The sequence below is a fragment of the Genypterus blacodes genome, unplaced genomic scaffold (genome assembly GCF_046128005.1).
Source record: "Genypterus blacodes isolate CSIRO-AG114 ecotype Tasmania unplaced genomic scaffold, CSIRO-AGI_Gbla_v1 ptg000291l_1, whole genome shotgun sequence".
NCBI lineage: Eukaryota > Metazoa > Chordata > Actinopteri > Ophidiiformes > Ophidiidae > Genypterus > Genypterus blacodes.
The window spans coordinates 133,916-149,351 of NW_027467082.1; the positions used below are offsets into that span (position 1 = coordinate 133,916).

The window sequence follows — 15,436 nt, forward strand, 5'->3', positions numbered from 1 at the left end:
TTTTATTCTGCGTATAAAGATATAAAACATAATGCCTGGTTTATGCATTAGTTTCTTACTTCATGGCTGTAGTTTATGTTGTTGGTTGCTCATTTGAAAAATAGTTTAACTACTCGACTATTTCGATCAGCTTAGGAGAAAGAGCACACATGGGAGCTGAAGTTGTTTGTGTCATTTCTGGTCATCTACTGGAAATGAAAGAGGGGAACCGGACTGAAACAAAGTGGATGAAAACAGGAAATCTAAAAACCCAACATGATGACACGGCAGCTTTCCTACAAGACATCTGTGTGGCCTCAGCCCTTCTGGAATGAGGCTAAACCACTCAGAGTGCTGACCCGTCCAGGCTGCGCTCTGCCTCTCGCCCTGTGGACGCTGTCATGTATGAGTGTGTAAGTTTGAGCCTCCCGCAATCCATAGATCTAGGACATAAGTCTATTTATACCAAGTGAGTCAGGAGAGAAGCTGTTCTTGTCCACAGCTGTAGAGGACAATGATTAACACCGAGCATGTGATGGTGTTAAAAGGTTATCTACAGGTTGATTTATTTATATCACTGCAAAAACAAGCACAATACAGAAAAATGTAGCGTTTTGGAAACTTCTGTCCCTTTGAGTCTCTGGTGCTTTAACAAACCCATCTTTTGCTTCCCGGCTATCTGTCACACAGATCAGTCCTCTGAGGGGCCGAGCACCAGGAGAGGCATCGGTCCTCACCTGCTCCGTCACCGGACTTCACTCATCTTTAGGGTTCTGCTCCTTGCGGGCGCGTGAAGACATGAGTTTGAAGAAGAGAGCCGGCCACAGCGTTCGCAGGTAGATGGCCACAGTGGGAAGCGGTCCGGCTAAAACCACGTCTTTGCTTTTCCGACGGACGGCCTTCAGAACATCCTGAGCCACGTCTGTGGGGTCGCGACCCTTCGCTGTGGTCTTGTCGAGAACTGAAAGCCAACGTACGACACGAGGAAAGAAAACATGAAACCAAACTAATTGAATTGGGCTCAATCGGATCAAAAGCTACGAGTAAATCAATGCACACACACGTGATTCGCCTTCCATACAAACAACTCGCGTTTCATTGGCTCACCTCCGTACTTGGAGCCGTCTCCTGTCACGGCGTTGACAGACAGGCTGGTCCGAATGTATCCGGGACTGATGACGGTCACCGGAATGTTGTGGCGTTCCACCTCTGCCCGTAAGCAGTCAAAGTAGGCCTGAGTGGCGTGTTTGGAAGCAGCGTCTGATCAAAGTGAGAGCAAACCAGAGTCCTGCTTCATCTCCAGCCACACTGGAACATCTTGGTCGTTAGTCATGAGGAAACAAAAGGTCACTCACACGCTGATCTGTAGGGAATCGCTATCTTGCCCTGGACACTGCTGATGACGACGATGTGGCCACTGCGCCGGCCAATCATGGAGGGCAGGAGGGCTGTGGGGGGAGGAGTCACGCCGTTATCTTCAACAATTTACATAGCGGCCTTAATGCAGCACTGAGTAACATACACACGTGTGTGTCGTTACTATCTGTAGGTACTGAATGAAGCCTTTCTCCTGGCTGCAGTGACGCGTTGCCATGGAGACGCTGAGATAAACATAGCTGGCTGAAGTCCTTACTGACCTTGAGTAAGAGCAATGGGTCCAAAGTAATTTGTTTCCATGACGTCCCGCTGAACCGACAGGTGGGTATCCAGGATGCTGCCACGGTAACTGATTCCAGCGTTGTTGATGAGGACGTCCACCTGTCCGTAACACTTCAGGATCTCCTCTGCGGCTTTGTCCACCACGTCTGTCTCAGCCAGGTCAAAGGTCACAGTGCTGGGTGTGTATGTCTGGAGGTCACACAGAGTAAACCTGCATTCACAAACACTCTAAATCTGATGTCACACAGGGAAATGATTGACAGCAGAGATGGAACGATGAGTAACAGAGCGGTGGAGTCCCAAACCATCACAGGCATTAACGTCACATGCATGGGACTACTTTGCTATTTAGGGTGTCTTGACTATGCGAGTGTGTGTGTACACACCTGTCGCTGTGTGTGTGTTGAACCTGCCGTCAGCTCCTGGACCACTCGCTGCAGCCGGGCTGCGTCCCGTCCGCACAGCACCAGCCGCGCCCCTGCAGCGTGGAAGACCCTCGCACACTCTACAAAACAAACACACAGCTCAGGGTTACGCTCAGTCACACAGAGGTATCATAGCATCACACCCTACACACCTTTGCCCAGGCCTGAGCTGGCCCCGGTGATGACCACCACAGCGTCCTGCAGAGCCGGTCCTGGTCTGAGACGGGCAAGTATCTGGTAGAGCAGCAGGATCCCGACTCCTGCTAAAACGAATGGCAGCGTCCCTCCTCCCGTCACACGCTCCATGGCTGACAGACGCAGCTCCCCTGCACCTGTCACACACACACACATCCTCTTCAGTCAGCTGATGAGAAGTCAAAGTGTGGTACAGGGAAAACGTATACTGGAACAATTCATCAATTAAGTAAAAGATCATTTGAACCCAGTTAGGAAATGTTTATATTATAAGAAAACATAATTTTCCTAATTATTATTCCTACTTGTTCTCCACAAGTTCGCACATCCTTCAGAATGATGTGCGACATGACGCCATAATGGTATCGGCATAATTAATCAATCAACAACCCTAAAAAATGACGTCATTGGCCAGAGTATAGATTTATGCTAAAGGGAGAAAGAGACACGCCCCCAAACTGCCTCTTATACGCTGCTTTCACACTAAAACACAGCATTTTGACATCACACATGCTAGCATTAGCTACCTCCGTCCAGTGCGCTAACCAGCTGTGTGTTGAGCTAATGCGGGTCAAACGCGGAGCTGCGGTCTCGTCCCGGCTCGTCCCGGCTCACCTGCTCGGTGTCCCGCTGTCACACACACCGCTCTGACGCCTCCGTGCTGATGGCACGACGACGCATCAACCGAGTTCGCTCCAAAGCATAAACACTGCTCGCGGCATGTGTTTGGGAGGACTTCCGGTTCCTGGATCCTAAGCATCATGGGAGTTGTAGTTCGCCACAGTAAAACGGCGATAACGACCATAAACACTAATAAATTTGACATATTTAGATGACCAGTGATGATTAATCGTAGTCCAGTTTGATTTGTTTGTCCGGCAAAACTACTCAACGGGTCAAACAAACCTAAAACAGGACAGCAACAGGGGTGTGGAAAGGTTAAAAGGTCACATTATGGCAAGAGGACAGTGCTGGAGCATATATCTTATTTATGCTTATCAGTTAACACCTCAACATGTGATCATTTCGTCTCTATGTCCCTGCAGAACATCTCACCTGGCTTCAGGAGTCAATGTCTGCTAGATGATCCTGACATGTATGTATCACTGTGCCAACTCATTGACAAATACAACTGGATTACTGGTGTAAAATGTTTGGTTCTCTTTTTTACTGTGTACTTCCGTTGCACTCTCAGATCAGGGTAGCTGACCTGTAATCCAGTTGTGCGCCCCAGCAGGAGGTAATTGGTTTGATGTGGTCACTGCTCAGCACACAGGTCTCTCACTCGTGGCTCTGCTTAGTGTTCACTGCTGCTCAGGCCAAGCAGATAGCATGAACACACTCACGTGCTCCGTTAGAACCTGCTCAGTGAACATACTGTACATGAGCTCAGTTCTTCACGTGAGATGAAGATTCCAGCTCAGTTTAGAGGTCAAATTAAGACTTTCTTCTAGAATGATATGGAAAAGAATCAAATCAAGTACTTTGTAGTGTTTGTTTGTACTTCACTCTGGCCGCTGTACCTTCATGAGCTTCGTAATGAGTATGGAGAGGTCCTGACCCACCAAATAGAGCTTTAACAGTTAGAGTTGGATTACCGCTTCTTCTCTGCTATGAAAAAACTGTGAGCATCGAGAAAAATAAGATTTCTGAAACACCCACAAAAAGAGTTCAAGTCCTATTTCTGTCTCATCACTCCAAACAGTGAAACACAATCAGAACTTTGAAGCCTTGGAAGGTGCAGATGCTTGTTTTTACGATGACAGACTGAAGTGTGGCAAAATCAGGAACCCTCTTCTTGTTATTTTAATGGTATATTAATTTTATATGACATCCACTCCACATCTTAATTCCACTTTCATACTTGTATACTGCCTGCAATGATTCCACCAAACCTTTTCCTCACTCCATCCCAATCCTGCTACGATCAAAGAGGAAAAACCGATCTACAAAACAACGGATAAATACAGCAGATTCGACACACACACACACAACATGTCTGATGTGTCCAAGTGTATATTTGGCTTTGTGTTCATGTTAAACATAATCTTAAATCTTATTTGCATATACATTTGAAATATGTGAATCCTAACTCAGACTTCCAAGTGTTCCAAAATAATAGAACAACTTGTTTGGCACACTTCCCTTCACTCCTTCTCTTGAGAAAGACAAATCCACATGAAAGACACACAAACCCCAAACACGTTTCCGCTATTTGTTCTCTTCTGGACAACACATAGAATCCATTTAATGAAAAAAATTAAAATATAATACAGAAAGGTGAGTTTGAAATATCCTAATGTTTAATGAAAAGGTGATGTACTGATCAGCGAGGAAGAGGGGGGGTACAGTAAAACTACGAGGGACATGGGGCGACGAGTTTGGAAGTACTCGAGACACACGTCTGTCCGTTTCAGCCGCAACACAACTCAGTCCGCTGGAACTGCTGCCGCTCCCTCGTGCGCTCGCTTTGTGTGTCAAGGATGCGGGCTGGAGAGCGAGGGAGGAGGAGGGAGGGGGGGCACTAAGGAGACAAGTGTGCTGCAGGCGTCACATACAAGTCAAGGAAATGTAAAAGGGAAGGGAACAGTCCCTTCTAGTTTTAGCAATATCCCTCTGATCAAAAAGGTCAAAATGGAAGCACCCAACACGTGTGTGGAGCCGTCTGCTGGGCCTGATTGTGACTTCCACTTCGCTTACATTTGGAGGAGGGGGGCGGGGGGGAGATGGGCTCTGATTCATGTCGGGGGGGGGGGGAATCTTTTTCCCCCACTTTTCCGTCGGTGCTCAAACCTTCTTCAGAGTGCGCTCATACCGCGTAGAGTTCGTAGATCTTCTTGGCGCAATAGGCCAGGGCAGCCAGTGCTATCGTGTTATGGAGTCTCTTTCTGTGGACGTCATCCCTGCGTACCAGTACCACGGGCGTGGAGGAGGTGAGCGTGTGCAGGGGCAGCCGCGAGAGTTTTTGGCTGCCGTATTCCACCTGGTACTTGCAGCACGGGTCAAACTGCCACGAAATCCCGTAGAGGGCGGCGCAGGCGACGCTGAGCGCGCCGGCGGGCAGCACCACGTAGCGAGAGTATTCTGGCGGCAGGGAAAGAGGCGTCAAGAGGCAAGCGGCGCCTGACAACACGGCCGTCTTGTGCAGGCAGTTGCCCACGGTAATCCAGCGGGCCGTCTCGTCTCCGATGCGCGTGGGCTCAATGACAATGTATTTATACTGGGCCTCCAGTGCCTGCTCCAACTCGTACTCAAACTGGTCCTGCGCATTCTCCCCGTTATAGATCTCATGAACAATGTAGCAGTCTGTCGCCGCCATTACTCCCCTGTGCAGAAACACAAATACAAACAGGCAGGAGGCAGTGAGAGAAGGAACACAGGAACAAGAGCCACCGCATCAACCAAGAACTGCCCTCTGTAAACTTATGTGTTAGATTATATTTGACTGTTTGGACGCCAAGACAGTACAGCACTGTGGGACAAGAACAGACATGTCACTTTTTAATTTGACCAGGATTCATAGTTGAGCAATGAGAATGTGCCTTAATAATTTCAGGACTTGCCAACTCTGTGTAGTGTACAGTGAACATTACAGCACAGATACATACACGTGTCCGACAAACACAAATGCTTAATCAATCACACTATTTCTAATTAGAGCAGACACAAGTGACTTCTAAACATGTCGGTCGGCCTGGTGACAAGATGGCAAACACAGCTTCAGTGTTCCGAACAGACGGAGGCATGTTTCTTCAAAGACACCGGGACACAGGGCAGAGGGAAGCCGGGGTTAAGAGCCTTCTAGTGTTAAGGACGCTCAAATGACACAGAATGAGAGAGAGTGCTCGTGGCTTCGGTTTGATGACGTAAACCAACTATCTAACACGGTAGAAAGTTGGAGCACTGGCCGGCTAAGTTTAGCACGATTGTACTCTGAGAACAGCTCGGGAAAAGAAACTGTGGCTAACATTTCTAATCGTTAAAAACAGCGTGGGGCGCGTCGTAGAGCAGTTTGGCGACAATATTTTGATTGAAGCGGTTAAACTTTCCACAGTTCCGTCTGCAGGTGTTGAATAAGCAAAACATCACATGAGCTGCTAGTTTGCTCGCTAGCGTTAGCTGTGTATGTTAGCCAGCTAACGTTAGCTAACCCCTGGAATAAGATTCCGAAGCGTCGCGTACGTATTTAACGTGAAATCCCAAACCGCCAACGCGTTCGGGGTCTGTTTAATGGCAACACGAGCGTGATAGTATATCGCTTTAAAATGTTTTTCGTTTAATGGCAAAGATGTGAAGTAACTGACCTCTCCCTGCTTACTGGGACACCGCGCCTCCTTCCCAGCGACGCCATGTTGGAGATACGACCGTGATTGCAACTGACGTTTAAGAACGCAGAGACCCCTGGGTAATGTAGTATACCCTTGAAATAGACGCATGACCTGGACTCACGCGTAAACTACACTTACCATGCCGCTGTTTACGCAGTGTTCTACGCATTTTATTTTTGCGCATAGAGAGGTCAGAGCAGATTTTTTTCTTTTTTTTTTTATTTTTATGAAAGAGTTACAGAAATGTACTGATTAAGGAATTGTTGTGTTAAAACGTACAACGTGGTCGTTAACTGGAATTTGAAAAAAAAAATCGCTAAAATAAAGAGTGTGTTTTATAATCCATAGCAAAGTTACAACATGCTATACTGTACACAATGTACAGTCCTTGATAGCGTCCGGATCTCAGTCAGTGTGCGTTATGCGTGGGCCGCTCGGTACTTACCCATATTGTGTCACGAGCTTTGTCTCTGTGTCCGCGTGCACCGTGGGCTGCCTGTCCGCGTGCTGTAACCTGAAGCCTGGTGTATGTAACAGCTAACTGTCTGCCACAACAATGACTTTAACATTGAGGAAGTACTCAAAGGATTACATACTTAACTTTATTTGTGTTATTGATCCATATCCTCTTTTAAAACATTACTGCACACAAACACGTGTTTATTTAATTTACTGATTTTATTGGGGGGTGTTATTGATCCCATTGATATGTTTGCACAGTAACTGAGCATTGCTTGCATTTCAGTATTTCTCTGTGCGTGTGACAAATAAAGAACCTTGAACAGCACAGTGGTTCTCATACTGTGGCACGTGCACCACTGATGGTACCTACAGCATCCTCTGGTGGCATACCTGCTTAAATGATTGCAGTTTCAGCAGAAAGTTCAGGCAGAAGAGCAATGCTTGATTAGATTGGGAGAGTGTTTCACATGGACTTCGCAGCATTGTTTCTGAACATAAAGGCACTGCTGGGATTTGAACCCAGGATCTCCTGTTTACTAGACAGGCGCTTTGACCAACTAAGCCACAGCGCCTATGTATGCGTGTTGCACACAATATTTTGACACTCACATGTATATATATAGAGAGAGAGCGAGAGCACCTACACTGTGTGCTAGAACTACCGGTAGTGTCTACCTGGGTGTAGTTGCTGCACTCTGTACCTCTCGAATTGTGGAGCTCTCAAGAAAATAATTGTTGGTTCTATTGCAGATTTTGCATGTTCACAAAGGTAAATTATGAATTACCCCATTATCTTCATCAGAAAACATGATTCTCAGGACTTTAAGCGTCATAAGGAGCAATACAGATTGTGCAGCACACACCCACACCCAGCATTGCTCCCATGCAGCTTTACTCATCCATGTTAATCATGTTAACAAGGTAGATTTATGAACAGATTTTTCCAAGATAAGTGTGTCTGTGGTCTTCAGCAGTAGGCAGCAGCAGTTTTGTGTAGGAAGTTAGGAACATACCCATCGTCAAGCCCAAGGAGAGGCAAGTTTTTGGTGTGTCGCCATCAGTTGGCACCATGTTGCCATTGTATTTATTGTAAGACCCCTTTGACCCTCTGAAAGTACAAGGCTCGTCTTTGTAATTTCGCATAACTATCTCACAATCTCGGCTATTTACAGAGAAGTTTCCATCCACTCGCCCAAAATGTCTAAACAATATCACTGAGCAAGGCAGGGTACCAACCGAGCAAAGTGGGCAGCTGACCTGGACCCAAGACTACTGGTCTGCACTAATGCTGTTCATTTAAAGTGACATGATCCTTAGGAGGGCCTGTGATTATAAAGTCGGAACATTAGGGGTGCTCACTGCAGAAAACAAGCAAATCATGTAGATGCACATTACTGCTATAACACGTTTATGAGTGAGTGATTTATTTATATGCAACAAAAAGGAGGCAAAACAGAATATTTCAATCCCACAATAACATAACAAGAATTGGGTACATTTTAATGCATTTGGTGGACCCAGCTGGTAAAAAACTATTAAATCTGCCACTCCTATTTCCTTTCTAGAAAGAAACACAACATAAACGCATAAAAGGAAATAATACCTTGGCCTTTTCAGTAGGTGTATGTCACCTAAAGGAACATCGTTTGAATGTTAACTCAAGAGAATATGAAAACGGATGGGGCGCCTGTCTTGCGTAACGTCAACCCTGCGAGGGCGCACTGAGAAACACGGAAGATTGTCAACAGCAAAAGCTCTGGAAGAGCTTAAAGAACATCACAGTAGAAAATGTTAGTGATTTTTATGACAATCCCCTACTGGACTTCAGGATAACATTGAAAGAAAAACGGAACACCGACAAAAAACTATTAACGCGTAGGATTCAGGATATCCTGAATGAAAGCGGTAAACACAGTGGAGCCCATGAATGCCCTGAATAACTGAACGTGCTGCTTTTTTGAAATGCTGGTTTAAGCATGGACACCTTCTTGTATTGTAACTAGTATTGTGTGTATTGTGCTGCACACTGACAAACATCAGTCCTAAACCAATGCATGTGTATCTTTACTATTTCTCAAAGAAGTCAAACACACCTGAGAAGATAATGAGTTCTGTCTGAGGCTCGGTCAGGATTGTACTTCCCGAGACAGACAGCGTCTTCTTTGGCTCTGAAACAACATATATTAATAAAACCCTGTCCTTGGATTAATATATGTATGACTCCAAATATGGACATTACATCTGCTACTGGGTAGAATAATACTGGTACCCAATTAATGTACATTTGGGAGTTTGGGGAAGTAAGTGTCTCCAAAATAGATGAGACAAAATATTTAAAAAATGACTAGATAACCACCAACTTTATGCCAATAACCTAAGAATACCCAAAGACCTACCTGTTAACAATGACCTTTACCTAGAAAAAACATCTTTTGAGGCACAATGCCTGACTGAAGCCTCTTTCATGTCAAGACTCATTTTGCATGAGACACAATTCATCAGAGAAGTTAATTGAAAATGGAACAAGTCCAAAATAATAACAAAACAGGGACAACGTATATAAAAGTAATATCCATTTGAGCATCACAGAAGCACAGGGAAGGAAACCTGCATCATCTGCTCACCACCAGTGAGTCCAAACAGGACAGGTGTTTGCAACAGATCATTTCACTCTCGTGCCTGATGTTTGTTTTCAGTCCATGACAGGTGAACATCCTGAAGGTTTCAAGCTGGCATAACTGGCTTCAGCTTTGGTTGATTCTGTAACGTCCTCCCCAGCTGATTCACTTCCTGTTTTTGGTGAGAGTGTATCCCTGTGTTGTGGGCAAAACTGACCGTTCGACCACAGCTTATGGGACGTCGAGCTGTGTGATCATTTCCCTCTGGAGAGAGCCACAGTCCTGTAAAACAATGCCTGGAAGGTCCTCTGTTGTAACTCAGATTCTGACCCCAAAGCATTGGGCCAGTCTCTTCCTGCACCACGTGGGGTCACTGGCAAATGTGCTCAAAGTACTGAGGCTGAGGATTCTCTTTGACAAATTTCTGAATGTACCAGCAAGTCAAGTGGGCTTTTAAATCCTCTTCCACCACAAAGTCCATGGCTGCCTGCCATGATGGAAAAAATAAATCAATCTGGTTGCTTTTTATTAGACACTTTACATCAAAACACACCAGTTTTCACTTTTGAGCTTTAGTCAATATTCACATGGATACAGCTCCTACATGTTATCTAAACAAGACACAAGATGAACTACTGACAGGATTCCCTCAAACTAAGTACATAATACAGTGATTGGTGAAGCCACAGCATGGTTGGGCTGAAAATGAAGATGTTTCAAAGATCTTAATTAATGATATAACAAAATGGCTTTTACCTTAGCCAGGTGCTTGGCAATTCCTCTTCCTCTGTAAGCATCTGGAACCTCAGTGTGTTGCAGGTCTACCGTTTTCTTCCCAACATACTCGTAAAGAAGAACAGCACGGTCATGGGATCCTGAGGACAGACAAACGGATTGGCAATCCAGCTTACATACAGTAAGGAGACACTAGCTTACTGGGGGAAACTGATATACAAGACAATGCTGTGACCAGTGACTGATTACCAGTACACTGAACAGTTTATTTTTATTTTTTCATTTTATTTTACATCACATGCGGGCCAGGACGGGGTTGTGTGACTGTGGGGTTGGGTGGGGTTTCTGGGTGGGACGTCCTCTCTTTTCTGTTTCTCTCTTCTCTCTCTCTCTATCACAACCTATGATGCAATTTGTACTACATTGCTGTTTGACATCATCCTGTAAAAACTGTATTTACGTGACATCATTGCAATTTGTACTAGCCTACATTGCTGTATGACATCATCCTGTAAAAACTCTATATACCCTATGACATCATTGCAATTTGTACTAGCCTACATTGCTGTATGACATCATCCTGTAAAAACTGTATTTACCCTATGACATCATTGCAATTCCAATCTACTTGTACTCTACCTGGGGGTCTATGTATTTACAACAATAGTGATAATACAACCTACCTACCTTCTTTCTCTCTATCTCTCTCTCTCTCTCTCTCCCTGTCACCTAATAAAATGGATCCCTTGTTTAATTGCAGTCCTGTATTAGGCTGCTGGGATCAATAACATATCACCTAGTCAGACTATGTAGCTGGGAGCAGAGACAAAGATAAAGAGGTCTTGTTTAGGGAACAATGGCGCCCACCCCTATTTTATATTAAACAAAAACCTCTACATTCACACACCGACAATTGGAATATATATGATCATACTGCATATAATGTGGTTCTTCCCTGTCTGGGACTATAATTATGGGATTGATAGACTTTAAAACTGAAATAGTCACACAAAATTATTTCCGTAGACAGAAATGAAGACCAACAGCATAAACACATTTAAAATACATCTATAATTCTGTATTCCTGTATTGTCAAACACTTGTTGTTCTTTGTTTGTTAGTATCTCGGCCTCCAGAATCAGTGTCACATTGCATTTATGGCTGAAACTGAATAAAATAAGATTAAAATAATAACGTGGGGAAGATGCAATGATAACTTAACAGCTTTATAGGACAGGTATTAGGCTATTTGACATTCATATTTATGATTATCATATCAGATGTCTTCGGTTTTGTAATGACATAACGTTGCCTAATTGCTTTAATAAATGGGAAGGAAATGTTTTCGTCGTGTCACACTGAGGGCAAAGCTAAAGTTCCAGCAAGTCAGGGGAGTCAGCAGCTTTACCCAAGGACGAACTACGTTTAAGTTCTTGACACTAACTGTTACATTGATATTCCGGATAGTGGATACATTCTGACGACCATAACCCACAATGTTTGAAACAATGTCGCCATTAAAACACAGGACGACAATGCCAGCAGCACACAAAGCTAATGAGCTACATTTGCCAGCTAGCATGCTAATCTTTTCTACATGTTGTTGAGCTTACCATTCAATCTTATGACAAACTGCCGGCGCGTTTTATCGTGTTCTACGTGGATGGGAGTGCTGATGGCGTCGATGACACTGGCCTGTGCTGCCTGTGCCATTGTGGCTTTGCTACAGTGGAGGTTATTGCTGTGGAAGTGTACAGCGGTGCTCAGGAGAAATGGCTACATACATAGATCAAAGCAAAACACTCCACGCCAAGGATATCAGCTGTGAGATCACGTGACGCCGAACCAATCGGAGCCCACAACGTCATCCGAGGAGGAAGCGACTACGTATAACAGTAACAACAATAGTGGTCAATAACAAAAAACCTCAAGATGACGACGTTAAACGCTGGCGTCATCATATGGACGTCATCGCAATGAGCACATTACTAAAAATGTTATTGGCATGACCAAATTATAGTAGTGGACGGTTTTTTTGCACTAACATAACTTAATAGAGGCTTCGAATGAGTGTAAATTAAATTTCTACACTATCATCACAGTGCCGCACCATGTGTCTCTGATGTGATCACTTCCTAGGTTTGTGAATTTCCCCTTTGTGGGGCGATTATTTTATCTCATCCTCCAAGTGGGTGCATATATTTGTTTGATTTGCACCCTTCTGATATATGAGGCCATTAATGTGTGGAGACCAAGTCAGTGCAGTAAAAACCTGCACAAGTCGCTAAGTCAGGACTCTTCAGGCCTCTTTGGAAGCTCAGGCTAATTGATTTCTCTGTCGTGTGGTCCAGCCACAGATTGATTATCTCTGCAGTTGGTGAGGTTGCATCTCCTTAGATTAGAATGGACCGCCTATGTCTGATGGCTTTTCAATGCTTAAGTGTGATTAGGTTTCAGCTACACGCAGTGTGTGTGTGTTTGTGTTTGTGCGTTGGCTGGATTGGTAAAGAGTGTAATTTGGGTTGGGTGTTATCAGTAGGTGTGACATTTTACTCGTAAATACATTCTAAAAAACAAAGAGCTAACAGGAATTTATTTAGAGAATTGTTATTTGTCAATTATTTTCTTTCCTTAAAGTACAAGCAGCATCCTTGGTGCTTGGACACATTGGAAGTCGTCAAGCTGGAAGCACTAAACACAGTCTTGGAAGGAGCGTCAGTGTCACTCCTGGTAAGAAGGTTGGTGGTTTGAAAACAGTCAACATCAGCAGGCTATCAAAAGAGCAGCTGTTCACCTCTGCACCAGCCGAAGCTCGTTCTCCCTCCACAGCTCCTCTCCCTCTGCTGCTCCATGCACGAGAAGAAGCAGCTCGCTCAACAGACTCGACAAACGTGTCCGTGGGGACGGTAGGACTCAATTATATTAGTTTGCTTTTGTGATGTAGATGTGTGCATTGTTCTGTGAATCCTGTAGAAAATTAAAACAAGGAAATGATGATAAATAGCACTACAAATGCTGTATCCCAGTTGTTCTACTATACTATTTAATACAGTGAAATCAGTTCCATGAGACACTACAATTGTGGAAGTATTCTACACTTACTTAAAGTTGTCAGCTTTGGCATTGCAGTAAAAGATTCTGAACATGTAAATGCTTATATCTCACATAAAGACCAGACCTGGCTCAGTCCTGGACTCTGGACCGCTCTCCTCTCTTCTCTGTCATTCCGTCAACAAAACAGTGTGTTTCATCATTACGGGTTCCTCTCCAGTCTCTTCCATTTATATTAGATACTGTAATTTTAACAGGGGTAACAGAGAATGATGTGATGGTGATAATGCTGAGAAAATGGAAGGAAGCATCTACTCCAACCCACAAGATTCTTCCTCTTCTGTGGTCTCTACTACTGCTTGTCATCATCACTGCAACAAAGTAAAGACACAGGTACTTGTGATTATACAACAACTAAGCATCCTAAGTAAGTTCCTGTAACTTAGATATTTGAGTTTTAAGGTTATCTACTAACAGTTTAAATGAGAATTCTGCTCAATTATACAACATGACTTCAAATATGTTCAAACAACAATGGATGTAGGGAGGAGGATTCATGGAACATTTTAGTTGCTGCTCTCCCCTGACAGACCAGAGATGGAGTTTTCACGCTCTGTGCCATGACCTCTGGCCTCAGACACAACTGGGTCCAAGCTGTGTTAGAGAACGTGAAGCCCACTCCAAAACTCAACGCTGATGTCACAAGGTAAATGTCCAATTTTAACACAGTTATTAGGCAGATATGGAAATAGTAAAAATGTACAAATCATCAATCAAATAAGAGAATAGTCAACTACTAAATAAAGTCAAGTTGCAACAACAGATGACCAAACTGTATATTACTTGTGTTTTTATTCATTAACATGCTTTTTTTCTTCTTTCTGCTTCTCTCTTCTCTCCTCTCTCTCTCTCTCTCTCTCTTTCACAACCTATGATGCGATTTGTACTAGCCTACATTGCTGTTTGACATCATCCTGTAAAAACTGTATTTACCCTATGACATCATTGCAATTCCAATCTACTTGTACTCTACCTGAGGGTCTATGTATAAAGTTTAACAACAACAATAGTAGTGATAATACAACCTTCCTTCTTTCTCTCTAAAACCAAACCTGTTTGTGTTGTTTTATCTCCTCCAGCTCCCATCCAGAACAAAGGATTCCTGTGACACCCCTGGGTCCAGACACACTGTCAGCTCAGGCTGGAGGAAATGCAGCGCAGCCCAACATACAAGGACGCTGTGCAGAGGAACAAGATCAAACCTTTGACTGTGCAGAAGATACTCAAGACCAGCAGGCAGACAAGGAGCCCAGTGTGCAACCAGAGAGAGATGAGGCATCCGCAGGTGGAAACTCTCAATCATCTCCTGTCTCCTCTTCTCAGATGTTCTCTGCAGTGTCCTCCTGCATTGTTCAGCCTCTAATTAACCCTACGCAGGAGGAGGTACACATGGATGGAGATGACTTCAGTCATCAATGTTCACTCCTTGCTGGAAATACACAAACAGGTGAAACAACTTTGGGACAATGTCATTATAGTATCTTTTGGTTTCAATAAACGATTAAGGTCCTAATTGGAATTTGTTCAGCTCATGGACAGGGAAACATTTGGCTCATGGCTGTAAGGAAGATTTCTCTCATTCACTGTTTCCAGACTACCTCAAATGATTAGAGAACAAATTGCTGATGCAGTTTCTACATGCAGGTCTGGCTGCATTCAGGCACTCAGGTTTTAAGGTGCTATTAACAAAAATGCTGCTATGGCCGCAGGAGCAGCATCACAAAACCTCCCTGGACGGGCTGTCCCACAGTATCCAAGAAGGAATGAATGTGTCAGTATCAGATCATCATGTTATGTATGACCATGTACTGAAACAATGTGTGTTTGACCTTCTGTGCATCAGGTGTGAAAGGAGCTGGAAGTGACGGCTGTAATAAGTCTTCAGTTGGACATTCAAACACGGGGGCTGAAATTGAGCAGGCGT

General features: G+C 44.2%; 3 protein-coding genes and 1 non-coding gene across 7 annotated transcripts; all 4 read right to left on the reverse strand.

The window, feature by feature from the left end:
* Positions 1 to 515: 515 nt before the first annotated feature.
* Positions 516 to 3,036, reverse strand: dhrs7b (dehydrogenase/reductase (SDR family) member 7B). Of its 4 annotated transcripts, none has more exons than XM_076137012.1 (7): positions 2,874 to 3,036; positions 2,216 to 2,395; positions 2,025 to 2,143; positions 1,617 to 1,827; positions 1,335 to 1,427; positions 1,087 to 1,239; positions 516 to 940 (listed from the first exon to the last, which is right to left on the reverse strand). In XM_076137012.1, the coding sequence occupies exons 1-7, from the start codon at positions 3,019 to 3,021 to the stop codon at positions 735 to 737; spliced, it is 1,110 nt and encodes a 369-aa protein (XP_075993127.1). In that variant the 5' UTR covers positions 3,022 to 3,036; the 3' UTR covers positions 516 to 734. The 4 variants fall into 4 exon arrangements, with proteins under 4 accessions (XP_075993127.1, XP_075993129.1, XP_075993130.1 ...); XM_076137014.1 differs by having other exon boundaries at positions 2,216 to 2,371; positions 2,874 to 3,012; XM_076137015.1 differs by having other exon boundaries at positions 2,216 to 2,371; positions 2,786 to 2,985.
* Positions 3,037 to 4,263: 1,227 nt separating this feature from the next.
* Positions 4,264 to 6,672, reverse strand: tmem11 (transmembrane protein 11). Its single transcript, XM_076137054.1, has 2 exons — positions 6,563 to 6,672; positions 4,264 to 5,584 (listed from the first exon to the last, which is right to left on the reverse strand). The coding sequence occupies exons 1-2, from the start codon at positions 6,607 to 6,609 to the stop codon at positions 5,068 to 5,070; spliced, it is 564 nt and encodes a 187-aa protein (XP_075993169.1). The 5' UTR covers positions 6,610 to 6,672; the 3' UTR covers positions 4,264 to 5,067.
* Positions 6,673 to 7,546: 874 nt separating this feature from the next.
* On the reverse strand, positions 7,547 to 7,620 carry trnat-agu (transfer RNA threonine (anticodon AGU)). Its single transcript has one exon. It is a non-coding gene; the product is annotated as a tRNA-Thr (tRNA).
* A 945-nt stretch (positions 7,621 to 8,565) lies between these two features.
* natd1 (protein NATD1) lies at positions 8,566 to 12,227 on the reverse strand. Its single transcript, XM_076137052.1, has 3 exons — positions 12,015 to 12,227; positions 10,423 to 10,541; positions 8,566 to 10,153 (listed from the first exon to the last, which is right to left on the reverse strand). The coding sequence occupies exons 1-3, from the start codon at positions 12,112 to 12,114 to the stop codon at positions 10,037 to 10,039; spliced, it is 336 nt and encodes a 111-aa protein (XP_075993167.1). The 5' UTR covers positions 12,115 to 12,227; the 3' UTR covers positions 8,566 to 10,036.
* Positions 12,228 to 15,436: the final 3,209 nt, after the last annotated feature.

Bases quoted from the DNA above. Each gene is read 5' to 3' on its own strand.
- dhrs7b (XM_076137012.1), bottom strand. From the start codon at position 3,021: ATGATGCTTAGGATCCAGGAACCGGAAGTCCTCCCAAACACATGCCGC. The intron at 2,396-2,873 runs GTGAGCCGGGAC...TGTGTGTGACAG, and splicing joins GACAGCGGGACACCGAGCAG to GTGCAGGGGAGCTGCGTCTG. The intron at 1,240-1,334 runs GTGAGTGACCTT...CACTTTGATCAG, and splicing joins GATTCCCTACAGATCAGCGT to ACGCTGCTTCCAAACACGCC.
- natd1 (XM_076137052.1), bottom strand. From the start codon at position 12,114: ATGGCACAGGCAGCACAGGCCAGTGTCATCGACGCCATCAGCACTCCC. The intron at 10,542-12,014 runs GTAAGCTCAACA...GTCTGTCCTCAG, and splicing joins GTTTGTCATAAGATTGAATG to GATCCCATGACCGTGCTGTT. The intron at 10,154-10,422 runs GTAAAAGCCATT...CCATCATGGCAG, and splicing joins TTGCCAAGCACCTGGCTAAG to GCAGCCATGGACTTTGTGGT.
- tmem11 (XM_076137054.1), bottom strand. From the start codon at position 6,609: ATGGCGTCGCTGGGAAGGAGGCGCGGTGTCCCAGTAAGCAGGGAGAG. The intron at 5,585-6,562 runs GTCAGTTACTTC...GTTTCTGCACAG, and splicing joins GTCCCAGTAAGCAGGGAGAG to GGGAGTAATGGCGGCGACAG.